This window comes from Lethenteron reissneri, chromosome 14, assembly GCF_015708825.2.
Source record: "Lethenteron reissneri isolate LAM-NWPU_2019-01 chromosome 14, ASM1570882v1, whole genome shotgun sequence".
In the NCBI taxonomy this organism is placed as follows: Eukaryota; Metazoa; Chordata; class Hyperoartia; order Petromyzontiformes; family Petromyzontidae; genus Lethenteron; species Lethenteron reissneri.
In genome coordinates, this window is record NC_083792.1 from 6,914,952 (window position 1) to 6,940,622 (window position 25,671).

General features: G+C 55.5%; 1 protein-coding gene across 4 annotated transcripts in view; it reads right to left on the reverse strand.

The window, feature by feature from the left end:
* Positions 1 to 25,452, reverse strand: part of LOC133342276 (sodium/calcium exchanger 3-like) — a 61,126-nt gene extending 35,674 nt beyond the window's left edge. For all 4 annotated transcript variants that reach the window (XM_061551337.1, XM_061551336.1, XM_061551335.1 and 1 more), the window contains exons 1-3: positions 25,325 to 25,452; positions 20,516 to 21,775; positions 18,031 to 18,776 (exon numbers count right to left, since the gene is read on the reverse strand). In XM_061551337.1, coding sequence (XP_061407321.1) covers positions 18,031 to 18,776; positions 20,516 to 21,676 — 1,907 coding nt within the window. In that variant the 5' untranslated portion in view covers positions 21,677 to 21,775; positions 25,325 to 25,452. The remainder of the gene's footprint in view (positions 1 to 18,030; positions 18,777 to 20,515; positions 21,776 to 25,324) is intronic.
* Positions 25,453 to 25,671: the final 219 nt, after the last annotated feature.

Genomic DNA, 25,671 nt, shown 5'->3' on the forward strand with positions numbered 1-25,671 from the left:
CACATATTCACTTTAAGATACTCTTAGTTCTTTCGGTGAAGTCACGTAAGTAAAAAACTGAAATTAAATTAATAAAATAAAAAATAAAATAAATAAAATCACGACGTTTCGGAGGCAACACAAGCTTCCGTCTTCAGGTGAAACTGTCACAGCGAAATAAGATGTTTTTTGTTCATGTTTTAGTTTTTTGTTTGTTGCGGTTGCACCCGATTCAAGAGCCGAATGGCTCACAGGGCTATACCAAATAAATGAACTTGAACTTGACTTTAGCAATATAGTTTGTACAAATGTTGGAACTTCTTTTGCGCCGTATGTAGCCAACCGTGCTCATCGGAGGTGCGAATGTAGGGTTTAGACATACCTTGTTTAGATTTAAGCAAAGCCCCGCGTATCCCCCTGAGTTGCTGTAACACGCAGACGCTATTGCAAGTTGAAGTTGCCCTCGTGTGGTGCAAGGGTCTGCGTCAAGAGTTGAGAGGAAATGCAGCAATTCGGATTTATTGCGTAACAAGCGGATAATGTGCGTTTGTTCGCCTGGTGACCTCGGCTCTGCTTGTTGTGCAATATTCCTGAAGGGCCCTGGCTGCCTGCGTTCCCTGCAATGATCGATGCTTTTGTTGTTGTGTTGTTGCTGCTGCTGCTACTCACATACCACGGATCTTCCGTTGTATAAATAGCTACACGGGACCATAATCCGTGAAGCGAATCAAATCAACTTAAACTCCTCCGAGACCTCCTCCCGTAGAGCTCCTCCGAGTCGAATGAGTCATTATTTGAAGGCTTATAGCTTATGATATCCCCGTCGAAACTTTACTTTAAGACAACCGCACATTCCACCCGATAATAATCCGGTGTATTATCCAGCACGCCATTGTCTATCCGCTGGATCAGTTGCGATGGCATGGAGCGAGACGCGTGGCCCTTTAAAAAAAATCGCAGCCCCGAGAGACGCGTGGTGTATAAAGTGGTGAGCGGTGGTGGTGGTGGTTGTGGCGGTGAGGGTCAGGCGAGTGGCGATTGTCTGACGAGGCTCAGGTGAGCGTCACGTGAGTGGTAAGTCACCCCCCCCCCCCCCCCCCCCGTAGGACGAGCTGCCCACAAGTACAGTCCGGTATTCACGCATGCTGCACCACCACCACCACCGCCTCCGCATTGTCACCAGGACCCCTTCTCATCGTCGGGGTTTCGGTTCGGGAAAGTCGGGACTGTCCTGGGTGGCGCGGTGCTGCGAGGCCGCCGTCGTTTGTTTGTTTGTTGTTGTTTATTGTGCGAGCAGATGGCGCCGTGCCCTCAATGTCGTCCGCTACTCCTCCTGTGCGGCAACCCCCCGGCGCGAAGCCTCTCGCGTGTCCCAGCAGGGGTCCCAGCAGGGGTCTCAGCAGGGGTCTCAGCAGGGGTCCCAGCAGGGGTCCCAGCAGGGGTCCCAGCAGGGGTCCCAGCAGGGGTCTCAGCAGGGGTCTCAGCAGGGGTCCCAGCAGGAGTCCCAGCAGGGGTCCCAGCAGGGGTCCCAGCAGGGGTCCCAGCAGGGGTCTCAGCAGGGGTCTCAGCAGGGGTCTCAGCAAGGGTCCCAGCAGGGGTCTCAGCAGGGGTCCCAGCAGGGGTCCCAGCAGGGGTCCCAGCAGGGGTCTCAGCAGGGGTCTCAGCAGGGGTCCCAGCAGGAGTCTCAGCAGGGGTCCCAGCAGGGGTCTCAGCAGGGGTCTCAGCAGGGGTCCCAGCAGGGGTCTCAGCAGGGGTCTCAGCAGGGGTCCCAGCAGGGGTCCCAGCAGGGGTCTCAGCAGGGGTCCCAGCAGGGGTCAGCAGGGGTCTCAGCAGGGGTCCCAGCAGGGGTCTCAGCAGGGGTCTCAGCAGGGGTCCCAGCAGGGGTCTCAGCAGGGGTCTCAGCAGGGGTCCCAGCAGGGGTCTCAGCAGGGGTCCCAGCAGGGGTCTCAGCAGGGGTCTCAGCAGGGGTCTCAGCAGGGGCACCATTGACCAGAACGAGAAGATTTATACTGCAGGAGGAAGCCCATGAGCTATAAAGCTCTTTTCAACAGATGTCCAGTCGCGGCGGGTCAGAACGTTTCAACAACAAACAATGCAGAACACGATAGGAGCGCAAAGTATAGCAGAGGTGAACATATCGCTTAAAAATATATCCAAATAAAAAATGTTTCTCTTATCAGGTACAGCCCACTGAACTATTCACTTATTTTTCAGTATTGGGGTCACGCCGCGTTCTGTGAGCCCCCCCCCACCCCGCCGATTCACGAGTCAACCCCTTCCCGCTGCGGGCGACTGCCTAAGAGACACGGCAGCTGTGGGTAGGGGCGATGGAAATGAAAGTACAGAGCGCTTTAGAGATTTACCCAATTTTACGGAACGCGCTTTCATGTGCGCGTGCAACGAAATGGGCGATGCTCTCACACGAAAGCAGAAAATTGTATTCAGGAAAAAAATCAAGAGGCGCACGCTGGGAGCAAATGGATTGGAGATTTAAAAAATTAAATAAAACGTAAAGTGGCCGTGGTGCAGTACGCGCCGCTAGGACGGATGCTGGACGGATCGTGGAGGTAGCGTTGATGGAATCAGCTCGTGCGCAGTCGCCATGTGGACCGTCACATCACAAGACAATGCTTGGATCACGACTGATGATCGCGACTGATGATGATGACGAATCATTCATTCGTCCAGGCTGCAAATGACACGAATTTCCGTACGCAGAGCCCGTCCCTCGGGTACACGGCGAATCGGAGCGACCGTCCCGGGCCCCGCGCTTTGGGGGGCCCCGCGCTTCGAGGTCACGGCGTCAGACGTAGTAATACTCCCCCCGGTTTAGTTTGAAGACGTTGAGGGGGGGGGGGGGGGGTGGGGGAGTCCCACCCAGTGAGGATTGCCCCAGGCCCCCCACCCCATGGACGGCCCTGCCGGCATGACCTCCGGCTCAGCGACTGCGGCCGTGCACGCGCCCCCACGCTGGAGGACGCTGACAGCAGCGGTCTCGTTTCGGCCGACGCGCACCTCCGACGGCGTCCACTTCCCCTGCGGAATTCTCTGCCAACTCCTCCCGTTCCACTCTCGCGACATCCACCCTTCTTCACCCGCGCCGCTTCCACCACCACCACCACCAACGCCCCCCTCAACCTCCCATCTCCCGTCCCCCCACTCCTGCCCCCGCTGTCAGCTGACACTCACATCCACCTTTGAAGTGATGGCTATTTTTATTTCCTCGCGCCTCGGCACGGCCGTCAAAGCCGGGGGATGATGTCTCCGTTGCTGCGAAGTGGCGGCCTGGGTGAGACGCGCCGAGCGCTGCGCGTGGAACCGGGGTCTTTGCCGCACCGGCACGTGAAGTGGATTCTCCGATTCTCCGGCGGAGCGAGGGTGACGTCTCCTCGGCGGCGCGGTCATCAATTACCGCAATAGATGGGGTGTTTGTTTCTCGCTGCAACGCTCATCTTAAGCCGGCTCTGAGCATTTCATGAAAAAAATACGCTCGGGCCGGTGTTGCGGCCTAGCGGCAAGGCATCCGCCGCTTGCTGTTGCGGGAATATTCGTCGTAAAACAAAATACTCCGCGCTGTCTGCTTCTCGGTGAACGTCGTTAAAGATCCTGCGACGTTATTCGCGAGAGTAGGCCATCGCGTGCTGGCGGCATGGTCCGAAATTTGGCAAATTCGAAAATGACTCGCACTCAATTGGGATTACACACACAGCAGCAGCAGCAGCAGGAGCAGCAGCAGGAGCAGCAATAATCGTCCCTTACTGGCACGCGAATGTGCCGATTGCATGCCAGGTGCCGAGTCACTTTGTGCTGCACAGGGACAGCTGCCCCTGGGGGGGTACCCTTTCAAATGCGTTGAGATGAGATGTGGTGTAAAGGGCTCTGAGACACCCCCCCCCCCCCCCTCGCGAACACGAGGGCGCCACATAAAACACAAACCAGCATCGACAACGTGCATCACCTCCGCCGGGGTATGTCGACGAACGTAGAAACGACACACAGAGAGGCGCCCGACCTGGGACTCGAACCGAGGCCCCTCTTGCTGTGAGGCACGGAGCATTAACCACGGTGCTTATACTCTTAGGTCTTTTTCGGTAAAGTCACGTAGGTACAAAAAAAAAAATTAAATTAATAAAAGTAAAATAAAAATCACTACGTTTCGGAGGCAACACAAGCTTCCGTCTTCAGGTGGAACCGTCACAGCACGATTGCTGTATCAAGTAAAGGTGCTGCCACCCCGCCGCCCACTGATGTATGAACGTGGCTCAAAGTGAGATGTGCGATGGCGTTTGTAAACTTAAGAGGTTTTCTCACAATTCGGAGGCGCGCAAGGTTTCTCCAGCAGCAGCCCCCCGCCCGCGATTATTCAGAGATGCAAATCGATTCACAAGTCGATTACTTGTTCAACATCGCGCCCCACTTAACCAATTGCGTACATTACGCGCACAAATCGAGCACGTCTTCCACTCTTAACGCGTACCATTCGACGTGTGTTTTGCGGGCACGAGAATCGTCTATAATCGACGAGTAGCCGCATCGTCACACACATCATACCCAGTGAGGCAAATCAGCCGCAACAGTCGGGGGGTCGCTGCTCTGGGAATTTGATTTGGCTCGCCGCGTCCATCGTCCCACATCGCGGTCCTCATGACACTTTACAAATCTGCTCCTGGGACTACAGGACAAAATAATGTAGGACCATTATTGACAGACGTATTGCTTGCAATCAGGGTTGCGATTTCCGCATGGAAAATGCGGAAGGAGGGTTCAAATTTTCCCGCATTTTTGCTAAAGTCAACCGCAAACGGTGGAAAGACTACTCCTATGACCGCGCGCTTTTAACAACACGTTAATGCGTTCTATTGGAAAGGATACATGCAAGGCCCAGCATCACGTAGGGCTTTGAGTTACTGATTGGAATGAATATATGATTTCCGCATTTCCGCACAAGAACCACATACTTTATTCAAATGCGGAGCCGTGATTACGAACACATGTACATGATGTATCCTTTCCAATAGAACGCATTAACGTGTTGTTAAAAGCGCGCGGTCATAGGAGTAGTCTTTCCACCGTTTGCGGTTGACTTTAGCAAAAATGCGGGAAAATTTGAACCCTCCTTCCGCATTTTCCATGCGGAAATCGCAACCCTGCTTGCAATCTTGTGGTAGTGCCTTACGCCGTCGATCCCTAGCCAAGCCTCGCGGCGTTCCGGAGAAGCCTCGAGTGAGACGTGAAGCCGTGTGGACGGCGCAATCGACAGCGGCCGCACGCAAGAACGCGGCGCCACGGGCAACATCGCCAATCTGGGGCGGTTCGGGTGGTTCGGGTGGTTGGGGTCACCGTGCCATCGCTACCGCACGGACCCACACGGCGCACGAAGCGTCACTCGACCAGAAAGCGACGGCGGCAGCAGCTTTGTGTCTTCTGGCTCGACGGCCATGGGCGAGGGCACACGGTGGCCCCGGTCGCCTCATGGTCATCGGCGCGTGAATCGCGGTGGCGGAAAGCAGCAACAACGACGACGACGACAAACTGATCGGCACCCGGTCACGTTGGTTCTCTCACGGCTCCGCGAGCTTCACCTGCACGGACGCAACTCGTCTGCTGCGGTAGCAGCAGCAGGAGCAGCAGCAGCAGCAACCGCCGCCGCCGCTGCTGCTGCTTGCGACCCCACGGACGTGGCACCGAGCGGGGGAAGCTCATGGCTAATTTATCGGGGGCACGTTTAATATTGCATGGCTGCGTGCTTGCGTGCGAGGCTGGCTCGCCGGCTGATGGGTAATGAGACGGGACTGTCTAATGGGTTCCTGTAGCCCACATCTGCCGGAGCGTCCGCGTGTGTCTAGAGGGGGGCGCAACGCAAGACTATATGGCAGCCACGCTCGCCCACGCGGCGTCTCCACGCACGGGGAGACTTCTGACGTGGAGATGATGGAGGAGAGGGCCCTCACTCCCCGGCAACCTCCATCGCTCGGCAACCTCCATCGCTCGGCAACCTTCATCTCCCTCGACCTCCAGTCACGTCCCGTCTGCTTCCCAGCAATTTCCACCTCTCATCAAGCACAAATTAACTTCCATCACCCATCAACCTCCCGTCCCACCTTTACCTAGCAGCAAAGCTGCCGCCCCTCCATCGCCCATCTGACCTCCGATCGACCTTCAGCACTCATCCACCTCGCTCATCAACCTCCACGGCACAGCCGAGCATCAGAAATGTCCGCCTCCGCCCGTCCATCGCGACGCCTCTTAGGAATCTCTGACTCCCCCCTCCCTCCCTGTGTCCACCAAGCCGAGGGGCCTTTTGCTGAGGGGTTTTCAACGCGAGAGGGTCGAGCGCGCGTCCACCCGAGCCGCCGCACCTCCACCCCTCTCGCCTCCTCCCTTCACTCCGCACAGCGGCAGCTACGGCGACGAGGAGCGGGAGGAGGAATGTCGCCCCCCTTCAGCGATGGTTTACATCGTCGCGGTTCCACGTGGCGATTCAATATCAAACGTTTTTTTTTCCTTCGAGATATTTCCGTTACCCCCCCCCTCCCCCCGGCCGTTTACATCGTTCATCGATTGTTTTGCCTCGTTCCTATAGCTCTGTTCGCTCCGTTGTCCTGAATGTAATGGTCGCTTATCGAACGCGTTTTTTGTCGTCGTGCGTAATCGCTTATCACTCCCCGATTATTCGGCGTGTGTCTCGTGAGCTTGAGAATCGATTTTAATCGATTAAGCGATGCGTCGTTACGCTGGGCCTCGTTTCCTCACTCGATGCTTTGTGGAACGCCGCCAGGTGCGGCTCCAGTCGCGATTATGAGAGTAAGGCACTTCCACTAGAGCGCACGCTACGGGGCCGTCCATAAATGACGTCACGCGATTTTGGACGATTTTTGACCCCCCCCCCCCCCTCGTCACACGGCGTCACAAAAAGTCAGACCCCCTCTCAAATATGACGTCACAAAGCTCTGCCCCCCTCCCAAAACCATATTTCCATTTTGAAAATTAAACATGCTTCAAATCGCTTTAAACTATTGTCATTGTAGTACGTATTTAATGTGGCGCTGCACTCTGATGTTGTAGGAGAACACATTTATTAAAAAGTATATTTAATTAAGTAGAACGCGTTGTCTATATTTATTAAAAGTTGCACATTTTGATGTGACGTTACATTTATCAACCCTCCCCCCCTCGTCACACATCGTCACAAATGTCTGACCCCCCCCCACGCCTATCCACCACAACGCGATATTATTGCTCCGTATTGTTCTATATGACCCTATGAGCATGTTTGACATTTGCTGTACACACAGGAGGACACGCTCAGGCGAGATGGATGTGGCGTGCCGGAAAAAAACTTTGTGGAGAACGGCGTCCCGGACACTTCCGACTGAAGCTAAGCGCTGTCGTTCGGCGCCTTCGTTACGATGAACGGGGGGGGGGGGGGAGACGCCCGGGGGGGGGGGGACGCAGGGTTTCGTGCTGAGATGTCTTGGCTGCTCCTCGCACGCTCCGATTTCCCAGCAGGTAGATTAATAGTTGTGACCGATTCGAGGGAGGAGACGCCGATGCGTCACCGGTTATCGTCGTCGTCGTCACTGTTCATCGTCATCATCACCGTCGTCATCATCACCGTCGTCATCATCGTCATCATCACCGTCGTCATCATCGTCATGAGCATCGTCGTCATGAGGATAGTCGTCATCGTCGTCGTCATCATCGTCGTCGTCATGAGGATAGTCGTCATCATCATCGTCGTCGTCATGAGGATAGTCGTCATCATCATCGTCGTCATCATCGTCATGAGCATCGTCGTCATGAGGATAGTCGTCATCGTCGTCGTCATCATCGTCGTCGTCATGAGGATAGTCGTCATCGTCGTCGTCATCATCGTCGTCGTCATGAGGATAGTCGTCATCATCATCGTCGTCATCATCGTCATGAGCATCGTCGTCATGAGGATAGTCGTCATCGTCGTCGTCATCATCGTCGTCGTCATGAGGATAGTCGTCATCGTCGTCGTCATCATCGTCGTCGTCATGAGGATAGTCGTCATCGTCGTCGTCATCATCGTCGTCGTCATGAGGATAGTCGTCATCATCATCGTCGTCATCAGCATCGTCGTCGTCATCGTCGTCGTCATGAGGATAGTCGTCATCATCGTCGTCGTCATGAGGATAGTCGTCATCATCATCGTCGTCATCAGCATCGTCGTCATCATCGTCGTCGTCATCGTCGTCGTCTATCGCGATTCGCAATAACCCCCCACGCGCGCGCAGGGAGCACGTGGCGCCTTCCTCCCGGGGCGCAATTAAAACCACCGCCCGCGAGCCGCGTCCCGTGCGATGTTGTTGTTGTCATCGCAGCCCACGCCGCTTTCGCCCACGGAGAGAAAGGGGAGACATTCCCTGGGGACAAATGCAAACAATTTCTCCTTCCCGTAACGAAGGCCCCGCGGGTCTCCCCCGCCAGCGTGATCGCTGGGCCACATCTCTGGGGGATAGATAAAGCGACGTCCGCGGTGCCAAACGGTGGCGCTTACCCCACCCCCGCCCCCCACCCCCTCCTCACCGTGACCACGCTGAGGTGCCGGCATCGGTGAGCGACGGGAGCGGTGGTGGTGAGGTTTGAGAGGGGACGGTGAACTCTACCGACTGGGTTTGATTCTAGGCCATGGCAAACATCAGTGGTGGGTGATGCCTAAACTCAGTCCCTGGGCATTACAGTACCAGGGATTCGTTTCTCATCGAATATATGTTTTGCTGGTTCACTTGTGGACTGGAGTAGCTGGCACGTGACTCGTAACCATAGATGTATACTGGATGTGGTGTGCCGTGGACGCATTTTCCGTGGCGACGGACGGTGGAGAATTTATTTCAAAATCAAATTCGGGTGTCACTTACCCCAACCCACACTGAGCAGCGTGGAGAAATACGGTCAATGACCGGCACGGCGTGGGGGGAGGCTATTATCACCGCCAAGCCACTGTTCATCCGGCGTGGCGTGGGCTCACAGAGGGATTAATTCTTAACACCGCCGCTGCACGAGGCTGCAACATCTGTCCACCTCTGGGAGGCCCGCTTCGTCGGGAAGCAGCTTATCAAGCTCCTCCTCCATCTGGCGGCCAGCACTCGGTGAGTTCCCCCAGCACATCGAGGCGTAGCGGGGGACTCGTGGCACTGAACCAAGAAACAAATTGGCAGTCGCGCGTGAAGGGTGCCAGGGGGTCGCCGATAAAAAAAAAACCACGGGCAGAAAGCGGGAAACGCCAGAAGCAAGTCAGGGCATCACAATCGAGGGCAGGTTGAGCACCCGCAGAGCAGGGCGATTCTCGTCCGGGTCAGACGCACGGAGATCGGCAGCGGGATGGCCAAGGCCGATTACCAAGTCTTGGAAATTGTCAAAAGAGCGGCGAGTGGCGTGTTGCCAGTACTCGTACACGCGGATGCATCGATGTACGAAGACGCAGACTGCGCCACTGACGGCCCCATCTGCGATGCGGCAGGGTGCATCATGCGCCCAAACTCTGGCGCATCAAAGCCGACAATCACAGACCGCACGCTCTCCGGCACAGTTGGGACTCTCCCTGCGAGCTTCAAATATTTTCCTGCAGCGGGCCAGTCACCCGAAGCATCAAGCATCTTTCTTTCCTCCCGGTGACATTCCAAAAAATGATAATCAACTTGTTCTTCTCGTTAACGGGCATCCTATTGCTCGCGCGCGCTCGCTTCACGCAGCGCCGAGGTGCCGAGGTGCGTTCACGACGGGAGGCGTCGGGGTTTCACGTGCGCCTAATGCGCTTGATCGAGCAGAAACTAATCAGCCCGGTCAAGATGACAGATCGTCGCCATCGCAGAAACGCCGCAGCGCGACATTTCTCCGCACAGCTGGCGCGAGGCGAGAGCCCCCAATTCTGCGACACGTTCACCGGACGGTGGCGGAGACGCGGCCATCCCGGGGCCGGTTCTCCGATCCACCGCGGAAACGCCTTGCGGCCAGTCACAAGGGCTGCTCGTCAGAACCGGAGGGCCGCGGCTCGTGAAACCACCTCGGTGTGGGTGGGCACGGCGCACCGCACCGCGCCAACGAATCACTGCGCCACCACTCCCCACACCGCACACAACGACAGCCGCCTGTGCCGGGCAAAGTGCACCTTGAGGCCTCCTGAAGTGCGGGAGGCTCGCTGACAGTAGTTCACGGGACAGACTCAGGCGCCATGGGTTGACTGACTGAGATGACCGATACCTGGGCACGCACGCGAACGCACACCGGAAAGAAGCTGCCCACAAAGGTCTTCAAATCATGACTTTGTGGTACAACAATAAAGATCCACAGTTCGCTCTCATCGATGATTTATGGCAAGATCTATCAGTGAACGTCTATTAAGGCCGACACGTCCCAGCACATGGAGTTTGAAATTCCGGCAAATTGTATGAAAATTAACTGTGATTGCTACATTTTCGGGGAAAGGCACAAACAAAACCGGGCAACACATGCAGGGAGACGAAAAAAATTGAAAAAATACTTAAATTGTAGCCAGTGTTGTATATGTGCACCAGAGATAATCAAATCTCTGGCTATTAATCAGAAACAGACTCGGAATGATGATTGTGATGCTAATAGTGGTGATGATGGTGATGGAAGTTGTTGATAATGGTAATGAAGGTGATGACGGTGACAATGATGATGATTACGACGATGGCGACAACGATGACAACGGCGATGATTAATGACGGAGAAAATTGCACGCTTGATATTCTCACAGCGGGGGGGGGGGGCGCGGGAGGAGGGGAGAGATGTTGGATATTTTTCGCTCGGTCTCTTGACAGCTCTGACGTCTAACTCAGAGAAATATAATAATACAAAAAATATCGAAAAAATACAGAGACGGAGAAACGGAGAAACCCAAAAGCTTCACTACGGGGCCGAAGCTCCACACCGCCGCAGAGCATCGCACCCTTCCTCCCCCCACCGCGCAATCTCCACAGAGTCGATATAAAATATACGATAACAAATGAAATAGCAAGGCACGGGGCCTTTATCTCGGCAACTGACGGCGCAAGGGTAGAGTGGGTGATGGCAGAGGGGCGAGGAAGAGACGGAGCCAGCTGCGGCTCACATCCCAGCAAGACTTCACACGAAGACAAAATCCAAAATACACCACGGCCGCTATCTTGTAGCAACAGTCCCATGCAAGACTGTGCGCGTCCCGTGGCTTGTGGCACGCGAGTCCGAAGAAGACTCCGTCAATGTGAAGGGTAAACAGACCGTTTGCACCTTGGCACAGGGTTAAATGAACGTCCCAGGCACGTGCGTCGTCAACGATTGCCTTCGTCGGCATCGTCAGCCACGGCGCACGAGGCGACCCGTCGACACAGATCCCGGCTCTCACCGCTGTCGAACGAGACGCGCGCGTGACGCGCCCGTGTCTACTGCACATCCGTGAATTAGAGGGTTGTTTTTTATGGGTTAGATCGTGTAAATATAAATGTGTCGTTAAACTCGCCACCGCCCGACACGGCCAATTCGTCAGGTTGGTGTTACTAGTACAGCACACCGGTGTGTTGGAGAGCAAATCTACAACTTTTACATCCATTATCGCCATCATTGGCGGGTTATGATCCATCCACTGCTGGATAAAAGCCTCCTAAAGCCATCGCACTCCTGCGATGCATCAGTCCGTCTTGCTCCTGGCACACGAGCTGTTTGTATCGCTCCATCTCCACGATGGGCGGTCTCTTCGGGGACTCGTGCCAACATTGCCTTGCAACAGACAAATTAATAACATAACTTTGGTTCAACGTGGGGTCAACGTTGGGCTGACGTTGCTCCAACGGTTCCAACCACGTGCCAAAGTTGGACCAACGTTGCATGTTTACTGGGATACAGTAAGCTAACGTTGTGAGCCATGGCCCTTCTTCTGGAGAGATTAATGTGTGTGTGTGCGTGTTGTAATGTGCGCTTTTCAATGAGATGTTTTTGCTGTTTTAGTTCAGCATCGTGAGACGCGGTCACATTGAGACACCGTCCATACAAACACACACCACTGCCAACTCAGCACCTTAACGTTTTTGTCTGGATAGCACGCAACAATAAAAATACATAAAATAAAACTACGTTATAATCCATCAGCCTTTGGGCCGGCACGGGGCTTAATTTCTCGCTGAGTATTTTTTCGGCACGCCACTAGGCCGGCTTGGAGTTAGGATTATCGACGAAAAGCCGCCACTCCTATCCGTAATCATCCCCTATTATCGTACCTCGTATATCCCAATAATCCCATGAAGAGGGGGTTATACAAATTATACGAGGCCTAAAAACAAGGTGAGATATGGCGTGAACAAAAACACTTCAGGGGAACAGCGTTCCGGACCGTCCTGGCTGAAACTTATCTCTGGGCCCGCCACCGAGTTCCCAGCTCCTCTCGTTTCGGGGGCAGGGGGTGGCCAGTGGAGCTGTTGTGTGTGTGTGGGGGGGGGGGTGGCGGTGCCACCGTGACACTGATTCTCCGCGAGGGAGGAACGTGGGACTTGTGTGGTGCCACAGGGGCGCATTTGGTGGCTTGGCGCTCAAGTGTCCTCCTCCAACTCACGGCGCCGGCCCTGACCGTTGCTGCCAGCCGAGCGTTCCGTCTCCGCAGCGGCGGGCACCTGGGGCCGCTTTCGAGTTTGTCGCCTCGACTCGGAAAAGTCTGGAGAGCGGTGGAGCTGCCCACGCGGTTCAACGCAGCCGCGTTGTGATACTTCACAAACGCCAACCACAACATTTGCCCGCAGACTATTCAGATTATTTTGCTGCTGTACATTTCCACACGATAAGCCACTTTGTTGAGCTGTCATTTGTGGCCAGGTCGCTTCTGAAAAACAAGTTAATAACTCGGTGGGTTATACCTGGTAAGATAAATAAAAATGGTTTAGTTTTAGTTTTATATATTTTCTCAAGTGATTTGTTTATCTTTTCTATACCTAGCACTGCTATCAAGTTTTTGCGCTGTCGTTTAAACATTCTGACCCGCCCCGACTGGACATCTGTGAAAAAAAAGCTTCTCAGCTCATCGGATTCCTTCCGCATAATATTCTGATTCTAGCGATGCCATCACAGAGTGCCCGAGTGTGAACTTTGAAGTCCTTTTTCTGCGCAGACGAGGATTCGCAGTTTTAGCCGCCCACCACCGCCACGACGAGAGGCTCCGTAGGTTCTGGTTCCCTCGGGAATCGGTATCGCCAAACCTCACCACGCCGGTCGACGCGAGTTGGTGAAGTGATGCGGGGGAAGGAGGTGGCGGGTGGGTGGGTGGAAGTCCACAACCGGCGTTTCGGTATCACTCCGAGCAACTGATGTTAGCCGTGGTCGGGAATCGAAACTCGGGTGGCGCTCGCCACTGCCGTCACCGCGGCCCCAACCTCCCCTCTCTCTCTGGGTGCGCAATGAGCGTTGGGGTGGCGGTGGCGGTGGCGATGCGGCGGCCGTGTCCACGACGTCCAGCGCCGCCCGCTTGTGCTCACGACGGCCGTGCTCGTGAGCTGTCGCCGCTCGGTGCAACATTTCGTCTCACTTTGGTCCAGCTCCGTGCGCAGTTCATGTTCGTGGCTCAGTGCGCTAACCAGTGCGCCACCGCTCCACTCTCTCGCGCTGCTTGCAAGCATCGAGTACGTGCCGTGCACGTAACATCATGAGCATCCCATTTGCACGATTCCCAAAATTAATTATTAGTCGTTACGTGCACAAGTCGCGAGGGAGTGGAGCGGTGGCGCACTGGTTAGCGCACTGAACGATGAACATGGAAACCTGAGTTCGAATCCCGACCACGGTTAACATCCTGGGGTCTCAACACACACTGGTCCAGCGTGGTGAAGTATGGTCAATCAACCCTCATGACCGACACGGCACGGGGAATACTTCGCCCAGCAGTGGATTGACACGGGCTTAAAACTGTTGACTATTTGGTTTTGTATATTATATTGCCGTTAAGTTTACTATGAGGTGTAATCACCACTGTCCCTCTGTCTCCGTGCTCCGCAATCAACTGCGTGGCCATTTCACGGGGCCATAAATAATAACAACCACCACTCCGAGTGGTGGTGAGCGAGCCAAGCTGCCTGCTCCACCCGCTCTCCACAAAGACAAAGATCCCCCCCATAGCTTCCAACATAGTTTTAGGGCAAGTGCTGTTCGCAAACGACACGGCACACATCACAGCACCACGCCCGCCTTTGTCTCCCCAGTGGCGATGTTTTACACAGCGCGTCAGCTACTCATTTTAGGCTGAGTCGACCTAGGGGAGGCCCATGATCGATTCAGAGAATCGTCACTGGTGTTGACCGCGAGCGGGAATCGAACTCGGATCGCCGGGTTCGTACCGCAGCGCACTAACCACTACACTACCGCTCCCCACACACAGAGAACACAAAGACAAATATCCCCCGTATAGCCTTAACATACTGTAGGGGCAAGTGCTGTTATCGAGCACCTATGAAGGCTAGCACGGCACACGAGGGGATGGGTGGCCAACACCACGTCCGACACAGACAGACACACACACAGAGACACACACAGAGACAACACACGCTGCCAGACTCTCCCATCGCACTCCGAGTGGCGTCTGAATGAGGGGAGAAGTGCGGAAACCCCGAGCTCTGACAGCGCTGACCTGCCTATAGTACACCCATCACTACACACACCTGCCTATTGTACACACCCATCACTATGCACACCTGCCTATTGTACACCCATCACTACACACACCTGCCTATAGTACACCCATCACTACACCCACCTGCCTATTGTACACACCCATCACTACACACACCTGCCTATTGTACACACCCATCACTACACACACCTACCTATTGTACACACCCATCACTACACACACCTGCCTATTGTACACACCCATCACTACACACACCTGCCTATTGTACACACCCATCACTACACACACCTGCCTATTGTACACACCCATCACTACACACACCTGCCTATAGTACACCCATCACTACACACACCTGCCTATAGTACACCCATCACTACACACACCTACCTATTGTACACATCCATCACTACACACACCTGTCTATTGTTCACCCATCACTACACACACCTGCCTATTGTACACACCCATCACTACACACACCTGTCTATTGTTCACCCATCACTATACACACCTGCCTATTGTACACACCCATCACTACACACACCTACCTATTGTACACCCATCACTACACACACCTGCCTATTGTACACACCCATCACTATGCACACCTGCCTATTGTACACCCATCACTACACACACCTGCCTATTGTACACACCCATCACTACACACACCTGCCTATTGTACACCCATCACTATGCACACCTGCCTATTGTACACACATCACTACACACACCTGCCTATTGTAGACCCATCACTACACACACCTACCTATAGTTCACCCATCACTACACACACCTACCTATTGTACACCCATCACTACACACACCTGCCTATTGTACACACATCACTACACACACCTGCCTATTGTACACCCATCACTATGCACACCTGCCTATTGTACACACATCACCACACACCTGCCTATTGTAGACCCATCACTACACACACCTACCTATAGTTCACCCATCACTACACACACCTACCTATTGTACACCCATCACTACACACACCTACCTATTGTACACCCATCACTACACACACCTGTCTATTGTACACACCCATCACTACACACAACTGCCTATTGTAGACCCATCACTACACACACCTACCTATAGTTCACCCATCACTACACACACCTACCTATTGTACACCCATCACTACACACACCTGCCTATTGTAGACCCATCACTACACACATCTGCCTATTGTACACACCCATCACTACACACACCTGCCTATTGTAGACCCATCACTACACACACCTACCTATAGTTCACCCATCACTACACACACCTACCTATTGTACACCCATCACTACACACACCTGCATATTGTAGACCCGTCACTACACACACCTACCTATTGTACACCCATCACTACACACACCTGCCTATTGTAGACCCATCACTACACACACCTACCTATTGTTCACCCATCACTACACACACCTGCCTATTGTACACACCCATCACTACACACACCTGCCTATTGTAGACCCATCACTACACACACCTGCCTCTTGTACACCCATCACTCCACACACCTGCCTATTGTACACCCATCACTACGCACACCTACCTATTGTACACCCATCACTACACACACCTGCCTATTGTACACCCATCACTACGCACACCTACCTATTGTACACACCCATCACTACACACACCTGCCTATTGTACACACCCATCACTACACACACCTGCACCCATCATAATCCTGTACACCATTATAATACACATCATACTATTGTAGACCCACAGTTATAATCTATCGTGCACACGCGATACACCTGCACAGCGCACACGTGGATGGCGTGCGAATGTAATGAAACAACGGCAAACCCTCTCCGCCTGGTCGCAGGGGGTGTTGGGGAAAGTGCCATGAGTGATTAAGACTGGAATGGTGTGCGATGGGGTGTGTGGCCAGCACCACGCCCGGCCGCCTCCGTCTCCCCAGTGGCGGTGTACACACCGCACCAGGTACATATTTGAAGCTGAGTCGACCTAGGGGAGGCCCCAAGACCGGTTCAGATAATCGTCACCGGTGTTGGCCTTGAGCGGGAATCGGGGGGGTTGTCAGGTTTGTAACGCGGTGCGTGAACCGCTGCACCACCGCTCCACACGCTGATCGTCCACGCACGCACCAACACAAGCTTCACGGCCAACACCACCAAGACTCACACGTGGCATCGTAACTCCCAACACACTCAATATCGCGCACAAGCCAGCACGCAATTTAACACACGCCCACTCACGGCAAAAGGAAATGTGATTATGTTTCCTTTAATTACCCCATGTATTACCGCTGCTGCAACAGCAGCGGCAATTTACTCTGGCTGTGTGTTATATATAAATATATCGCAAGTAACCTCTACGCAATGTCAAAACTCTGGCCATAAATCACCGCTCGGGTCTATTCACTTGGCCCAGAAAAACAGCACACAAACGTAAACTTACACACATCACATGCATCAAATATGCAGACATCACACATCACCTGTACCGACATCACCGGTACTGGTATAACATGCATACATCACACACACACATCACAAACTCATCAGGCACCGAGTACACACCACCCGTCACGCGTGAACAAACACAAACATGCCATGTCTAGCCTACGTATGGCACATCGCTAAATAAATCACATGAATCAATAACACTGCCTGAGAAGGAACGATACGCAGGGCAAGTGCCGTTCGCGAGCGCCTATGCAAACTAGTACGGCGCACCAGAATCACACCCAGCCGACTTTGTCTCCCCAATGCTGATGTTTACACATAACACCAGGTACTCAGTTGAGGCCGAGTCAACCTAGGAGAGGCCCAGGGCCAGTTCAGATGTTTGACACCGATGTTGGGTGTGAGCAGAAATGAAACTGGAGTGGCGGGTTAGTGGAACAGTGTGCTAACCACTGTGCCACCGCTCCCCATACACTCACAAAACACGTGACATGCACACACCATGGGCACCCACGACTCTCAAATCAGCAGCGTCTGTCTCTCATGACGACGGCGCTTTCACTGGACACCCGTGACCACGTGGGTCCACGAGTCACGCGTGTGGCATTAGTTACGACGTCACAATGGCGACGATGACAATGGTAACGACTGCTTGATGATCGTTGTGGTGGCGATGGTGATAATGCCGATGATACCATTGATGATCACGGTGCTGGTGGAAGGAAACTCCACCCAAAGGGGCGACTGAGGAGACGGTGCTGAGGAGATGATAGCATTGATCATAGCGATGATGAATGGTGGCGGCGGTGTTGCTGATGATAACACTGATGACGCTGACGTTCGTGGCTGTGGCGGTGATGCTGACGACGACATCGATCAAAGCGACGACGACTTTGTTTAGGGTGGCGACGATGTCGGTGGATGCGCGCGCTCGCTCGATCTACTCACACGCTCTCCTCGTTCTTGAAGAGCAGCTCCCCGCTGACGTCCTCGTAGTCCTCCCCTCCGCCCTTCGCCCGCCCCTCGACCGTCGCGAACGGCACGAGCACGGAGCCGCGTGCGCCCGAGCAGCGGACCACGCGCACCTCGACGCAGCCCACGCTCTCGCTCACGCGCATCGCCGCCTCCTCGAAGCCGAACAGCCCCGCGTGGTCGTCGTCCAGGATGGTGACGCTGGCCACGTCGGGCGTCGCCAGGCACGGCGTGACGCCCGCCACCGCCACCGCCACCACGTCCGGTTGCCCGGCCTCCGTCGCCGCCGCCGCCGCCGCCTCCTCGTCCCCCGCCCCGGGCGCCGCCCGCAAGTTGCTGAGCCGCACGAAGAACTGCTCGTCCTCCTCGAAGATGTCGTCGTCGACGATGCCCACGCTGATCGTCTTCTCCGTCTCGCCGGGCCGGAACACGAGCGTGCCGGACGCGAGGTCGTAGTCCGAGCCGGCGCTCGCCGAGCCGTCCTCGGTGCGGTAGTCGACGTAGAGGGTGGCGCGGGGGTCGCCGCCGCGCCGCACCACCGTCAGGGTGCAGGCGCCGCAGCTCTCGAGGCAGCGGTACGAGGACGGCTCGAAGAACACGCGGCACGCCGAGGAGGCGGCGCCCGCGCCGTCGCCCGCCTCCACGTGGATCTCGGTGATGCTGGCCGAGCGGCGAGCCTGCTCCAGCAGGTGCTTCTTCAGGATGTTGCCGGCGCCCGTCATCTGGAGGCACAAGGGGGGGGGGGGGGCGGGTGACGCGATCGGAGGGCCACAGCAGCAGTTGGGGAAATTCTATTCTTGCCGCGACCGTTAACCAGCCAGCCACGAGTGCTGTCCCCCCCCCCACCGCACCTTTGGCTCTTCGGGCCTCAACTTTTCAATCTTTGTTCGCTTGCCTGCTTTGGCGGCGGCGACAGAACGCCGCTCAACATGATCAGCGGTATAATTAGTCATCACCGTCGCCTGCAGTGTAGGAATACGGATTTACGTTGATTACAAAGGTACATCACGGCAGGTGTGGGGTAGGGGGAAGCTACTATTTACCCAGAACCTCACAAGAGAGGGCCCCACAGCGGCTGTTTTCACGCTAATTAACAAGGCCCCCCCCCCCATGTTGCCCCGAGCCTATAGCCCCAGGCCTCCAGGAACATCCGGATGTCCCTACTGTGCAGAACAGTGGCCTTTGTTTAGCTGCATTATTTAATCGCTTTTTAAAATAGGAATTTGAATTACCTTGCCTCCTACAGGGAGGGTCTTACAACACCACGTCCTGAATCTAGCCGGGTGACCTCCCGTGTACGAGATGCTCGTCTCTCTTGCCCTGGGGATTCAGGAGCTGCCGTTGAGCCAAGACTTTTTGTGGGGGGGGGGGGAGTTTTTTTTATGAGGAAAGTTTAAAAAAACGATGCTCGCGACTTGGAGACAGTGCTTGGCCTACTCGTCCACGTTGACCCGACCTTTTGGTAGAGGTGGGCGTACCCACACTTTACCCCATCACACGCGACCTGCCTGCCGATCGACTAACCGTGGTGTCCCCATGTAGACTCAAAATACACTTTTTTTATTTCACCATGTAAGACCCCACTGAGCTGTAGAGCTCTTTTTTCAAAAGCGACCTGACTATCACAAATGGCAGCTCAACGAAGTAGAAATTTATAGCGGCAAAAAATACTCTAAACGTGTGGTGTTGATTTTAAACGTGGAGGGAAAAACCGGAGGGCCTGGAGAAAAATCTACGCGGCCCTACCGCCTGTACATAACACATTCCTGCGGAGGGAGCTGGTAGGAACGTCGGGTTGCTCGGTCAATGGCCAGGGTCAACGGCGGCGTGGTGTATTCCGCAAATATGCCCGACTGTGAGGGCGGGCACAAGACGGCGTGAGTAGGTTAAACGTTGAGTTTTATAAGGGCACCACGGGGTGACCAGCCCCTCCCCACCCAGCCCCACTCTTCCCACCCCCCACCCAACCCCTCCCCACCCTCCCCACCCAGCCCCTCCCTCCCCACCCAGCCCCTCCCTGCACGACGGACACAATAATCCCCTGTGGGCTGGTGTAACCAGAAGGTTCCTACCAGTATAAACTCCAAATATACAGGCGGTAGGGTGGGGATCGAACCTACGACCTCCTGTATACCACGTGGTGTTAACACGTGGGGGGTGGGGAGCGGGGGGATTGGGGAAACTTGCACCATTGTAATCGAACCGGCGACCTCTGGATTGCGGTTTCAGGGTGCTACGCATGACACCACGGCATCGTCACGACACCACGGCATCGTCACGACACCACGGCATCGTCACGACACCGCGTCATCTCCCATCGGCCACTACGGACAGAGCTGCTGACCGCGAGACTCCCGTCACGTCCACCGCTCCTCCATTGCTACCGACAAAACCAAAACATTCGCGCTGCGATTGGGGCCAGGAGTCCAGCGGGAGCAGCCGAGGAGGCAGGGGCGAGCACCTTGCGCGTGGCCTGGATGCGGTAGAAGGCGCGGCTCTTCTGCTGCTGACTCAGCAGCTGGTAGTTGGCCATCTCGGTCAGCTGCTCCAGGTCCTTGTCCGGGTGCTTGTGCTTGAGCTCCTTGAGGATTCGGAACATCTCGCGCCGGCCCTCGCCCACCTCGGGCTCGTCGGCCACGTCGGGCCCGTCGAGCTGCAGCGCCACGGCCGTCGCGCCCCCCCCGGCCGCCGTGGCCGCCCCCTTGCCGTCCATCTCAAAGGACGACTTGGGCCGCTCGCCCTCGGACTCGACGATGACGCAGCGGTGCTTGTCGGCACGGTAGCGCTTGTACACGTACTTGTAGAAGAGCAGGCGGCGGTCGGCGACCCAGGCGAAGACGACGCACACGGGGAAAAAGGCCAACGTGAGCAGCGCCTCCCACACCTCGACGATGCCCTCCGAGAAGACGGCGAGGATGAGGTAGAGCCAGATGTACGCGAAGACGCTCCAGGCCGTCGTCACGAAGAACACGCGCAGGTGCTTTATCCGGCGCGTCTCGCCGTCGGGCACCACGTACACGCAGATGGCGATGATGACGAACATGTTGAAGGCCGCGCTGCCCACGATGGTGCTGGGCCCCAGGTCGCCCGCCTCGAAGTGGTGCCCGCACACCTCGATGACGGAGAGCAAGATCTCGGGCGCCGACGAGCCCAGCGCCATCAGCGTGAGGTTGGACACCGTCTCGTTCCACACGCGCACCGTCGTGGTGACGGTCTCGCCGCTCGGCTTCTTGATGGTGATCTCCTTCTCCTGCGACGTAATCACCTCGATGGAGGCCATGAAGCGGTCGGCGATGATCGACACGCCCAGGAACATGTACATGAGGCACACGAAGTAGACGAGGGCGCGCGCCACCTTGTCCGGGAGCGGCGGGTCGTTGGGCAGCCATACGGGCAGCAGGATGCCCGGCAAGCACGTGTAGGTGCCCAGGCACGATTTGCTCTGATTGGCCGTTGCCGTCGTCGCGGTCGCCCCCCCGGGCCAGGAGGAGGTGGGCCCCGCGGGCGGGACGGCCGCGGTGGTGGCGGCGCCGGCGCCGCGCAGCGCGAGCAGCAGGGCGGCGGCGGCCAGGCCCAGCTGGAGGCCGCCCCGGGAGAGGCCCCGCAGCCGCAGACCGCCCATGGTGGCCGCTCCGGGCCCCCCGGGGGAGACGAGGAGCACGGCGGGCGGGGGCGGCTGCGAGAGGTGACGAGGGAGGTGGGAGAGGTGGGAGAGGTGAGCCTGGTGAGAGAGATCGTCATCAGCCACCATCATCATCATCATCGTCATAATCACCGCCAACTACCATCAACCAGACCAAAGATGCCCCCGATAGCCTTAACAGACAAGTGCTGTTGGCAGGCACCTATGAAGGCCGGCACGGCACACGAGGCCGTGGGTGGCCAGCACCCCACCCGGCCGTCATTGTCTCCCTAATGGCGATGCTCACACACCGCACCAGATACTAATTTTAGGCCGAGTCGACCTAAAGGAAGCCCAGGATCGACTCAGGTAATTGTCACCAGTGTTGGCCGTGAGCCGGTGTTGGCTGGGAATCGAACTCGGCCCGCCAGGTTTGCAGCGCGCTGACCGCTACACTGACCGCTACACTGACCGCTACACTGCCGTATCTTGTGTGGCTGCTCGCTCTCGGCCAGAGGGAAGGAACCGGTGCTCACTCGGTGCAAGCGCCGCTCGCCGTTACCGCCGCGGCTCCCACGGCGGTGGCTCAACGGAGGTGGCTCAACGGCGGTGGCAGCAATCCCCCTGGGAATGACGCGACAGTAATCGCGGGTGCTGGACGCGTTTGTCCGAGCTGACTTTCGCCACCGGGGAGATGTATCCTCGTTACAATATTTGATATTTCTCCTGTACCGTGGTTCTTTTTTTTTCCTCTGATTTCTCTTCGTTTCATCGATGTACTTGTTTTATTTCATTGCTTTTGTAATTTTGATGACCCAGGTCACTCTTGCCGGGCCTTCATCGGGTGCTCGCCAACAGCACTTGCCCCAAAAAGTCTGTCAAGACTACACAGGGCACCTTTGTCTTGGCTGCGGCGTGTCCGTGATTCGCTCGTGCTGCGAGCGGTCGCGTCGCTTCGCCGAGCTCGCAATGCGGCGGCGGCGGCGCAAAGTGGAAACCGAGCAACTCGGCAAGACCACCGGCAACCCGACCCCCAGCGCACCCCAACCCCAACCACAGTCCCACCACCCCAAGCGGAACCGCAGAGAACCCGTAACCCTTAAATCCCCGCCGTGATCATAACCCGCTATGACAACCACAATCCGAGCCACAACAGCAACCATCCAAACCCCTCAGCCTCACCACAGTGAACCCTGACCCCAACCACAACCAAAATCCTAAACCGAATCGCAACCTCAAACCTAACCTCAATCCTAATTATAAGAGCAACCACAACCCTAACACACAACGATAACCACAACGATAACCACAACCCTAACACACAACGATAACCACAACCCTAGCACACAACCATAACCACAACCCTAACACACAACCACAACCCTAACACACAACCATAGCCACAACCCTAACACACAACCATAGTCACAACCCTAACACACAACCATAGCCACAACCCTAACACAACCATAACCACAACCCTAACACACAACCATAGTCACAACCCTAACACACAACCATAGTCACAACCCTAACACACAACCATAGCCACAACCCTAACACAACTATAACCACAACCCTAACACACAACCAGAACCACAACCCTAACACACAACCACAACCACTACCCTAACACACAATCATAGCCCCAGCCACAACTATAACCCTAACCCAACTATTACCATAACCTAAACTAAATTAACCCTAACAACTTTAACCCCAAGTCCATAACAACCCCTAAACGCTACCCCTAACCCCCTAAGCCCAACCACTAACCGCGACTCGACCCCAACCCCAGACGTTCATCCACGGGGGCAAGGCCTTGGTGTTACTGAAGCCAGTGGTGGACACTCCACAATCCTACGACGATATTATAATGATCCTACTCATTCTTTCCAGTCAAGTCTCACTTGAGCCTCGAGGCTTGATGAGGTTTGATGAGGTTGGATGGTGTCCATGTGGTTGGTGAGTTGATGATGACGATCAGGGTTGACGGTGCACTTGATGATCATGCTTCTGCTGATGGCTGTGTTCCTGATGGCGATGATGTCAATGGAGTTGATGATGATGTTGACGATGATGTTGACGATGCCTATGGTGCCAATGAGGTTGATGATCATGACGATGGTGATGCGATTAATGATGATGATGATTTTGTTAATGATGTTGTTGATTATATTAATGAGCCTAACCTGTGTTCTCTTGTAACACGGGCGAGCTCGCCTCCCATTAATCATTAACAAACACACGCCATTAGAATTACCAGCATGCGACTGATGATGCTGCTGCTGCTGGTGATGATGATGATTGCGCTCTCTATATGATGACAAACAAGGAGACACGCAAACACACACGGATACGCGCACACGTACGCCCCGTATCGCCGTTACAGGTTGTTGGGGCAAGTGCTGTTAGCGGGCACCTACGGCACACGCCTTTAAAGCTGAGTCTAGGGGAGACTCAGGTTCAATTATTCGGGACTGATGTTGGGCAGGAATCGAACTCTGGTCGCCGGGTTCCATGCGTAATGCGCTGACCACTACGCCACCGCTCCCCACACAAGGACACACAGAAACGTACATAGACAAAGGTCCCCCGTGTAGCCTTGACAGACTGCTGGGGAAAGTGCTCTGAACGAGCACCTATGAAGGCAGGCACGGTACACGAGGGGGTGGGTGGCCAGCACTACGGCCGGCCGCCTTTGTTTCCCCGAGTGGCGATGTTTGCACATCGCACCAGGTACTCATTTTGAGGCTGAGTCGACCTACGGAAGGGCCCAGGACCGGTTCAGATTAATCGTCACCGGTGTTGGCCGTGAGCGAGAATCGAACCCCGGGTCGCCGGGTTCGTAGTGCAGCGCGCTGACCGCTACACTACGACACACGGGCAGACGCCCCAACACGCGATTCTATTATAATGATCACACACGGACGAATGGTGTACGCACACCATCGCGACCCACGGGCGCAACCTACAACACGAAGGTCGGCACGATCAACGCGCACGCCGAACGCACGGTCAGGAAAACCACACCACAACACACGCATTGAACGAGCCACATTCACACGCGCACACACACGCACACACACATCACACACATTTACACTCAATCAACACGTCCGTTAATACAATCACCCTACACACACATTGCAAACACACACACGATGGAATACACAAAGGCGCACGCAACATTAACACGCACGTTTATTACACACGTGAACACGCGCACACACACGTGAACACGCGAGCACACGCGTGTATCTACGTACACACAACCACGACACATCGGAACACACGCACATGCCAATGCATGAGACAGGATAATGAACGGGCGCGCGCGCAGACAGACGACACGCACGGAACACAACACAGGCAGAGCACGCTGCACGAAGACAGTGACACGCACACACCACACACCACACACACCAGGCACACACACCACGCACACATACCACGCACACATACCACGCACACATACCACGCACACACACCACACACACACACCACACACACCAGGCACACACACCAGGCACACACACCAGGCACACACACCAGACACACACACCACGCGCACACACCACGCACACACACCACACACACACACCACACACACCACACACACACACACCACACACACCACGCTCATACCTGGCTCCACGTATCGCCTCTTCAACTGATGTCTGCAAGCTGCTGTTGCTGATCCTGCTGTTGCTGATGACTGCTATTGTCGCTGCGGCTGCTACTGCTGCTGCTTCAGTCTCAGCCCCACAGTGCTGCACCGCCTCTAAGCTCCGCACACCGCCCCCACCCAGAGACCCCCCCCCCCCCGCCCCCACCCAGAGATCCAGCCCCCCCCCCCACCCAGAGACCCCCCCCCCCCCACCCAGAGACCCCCCCCCCCACACCCACTCGCTCATTCACGCATCCACCCACTCAGCTATTCGCTCCCTCGGTCATCCACACAGTCATTCATCCATCCACCCACTCACCAATCC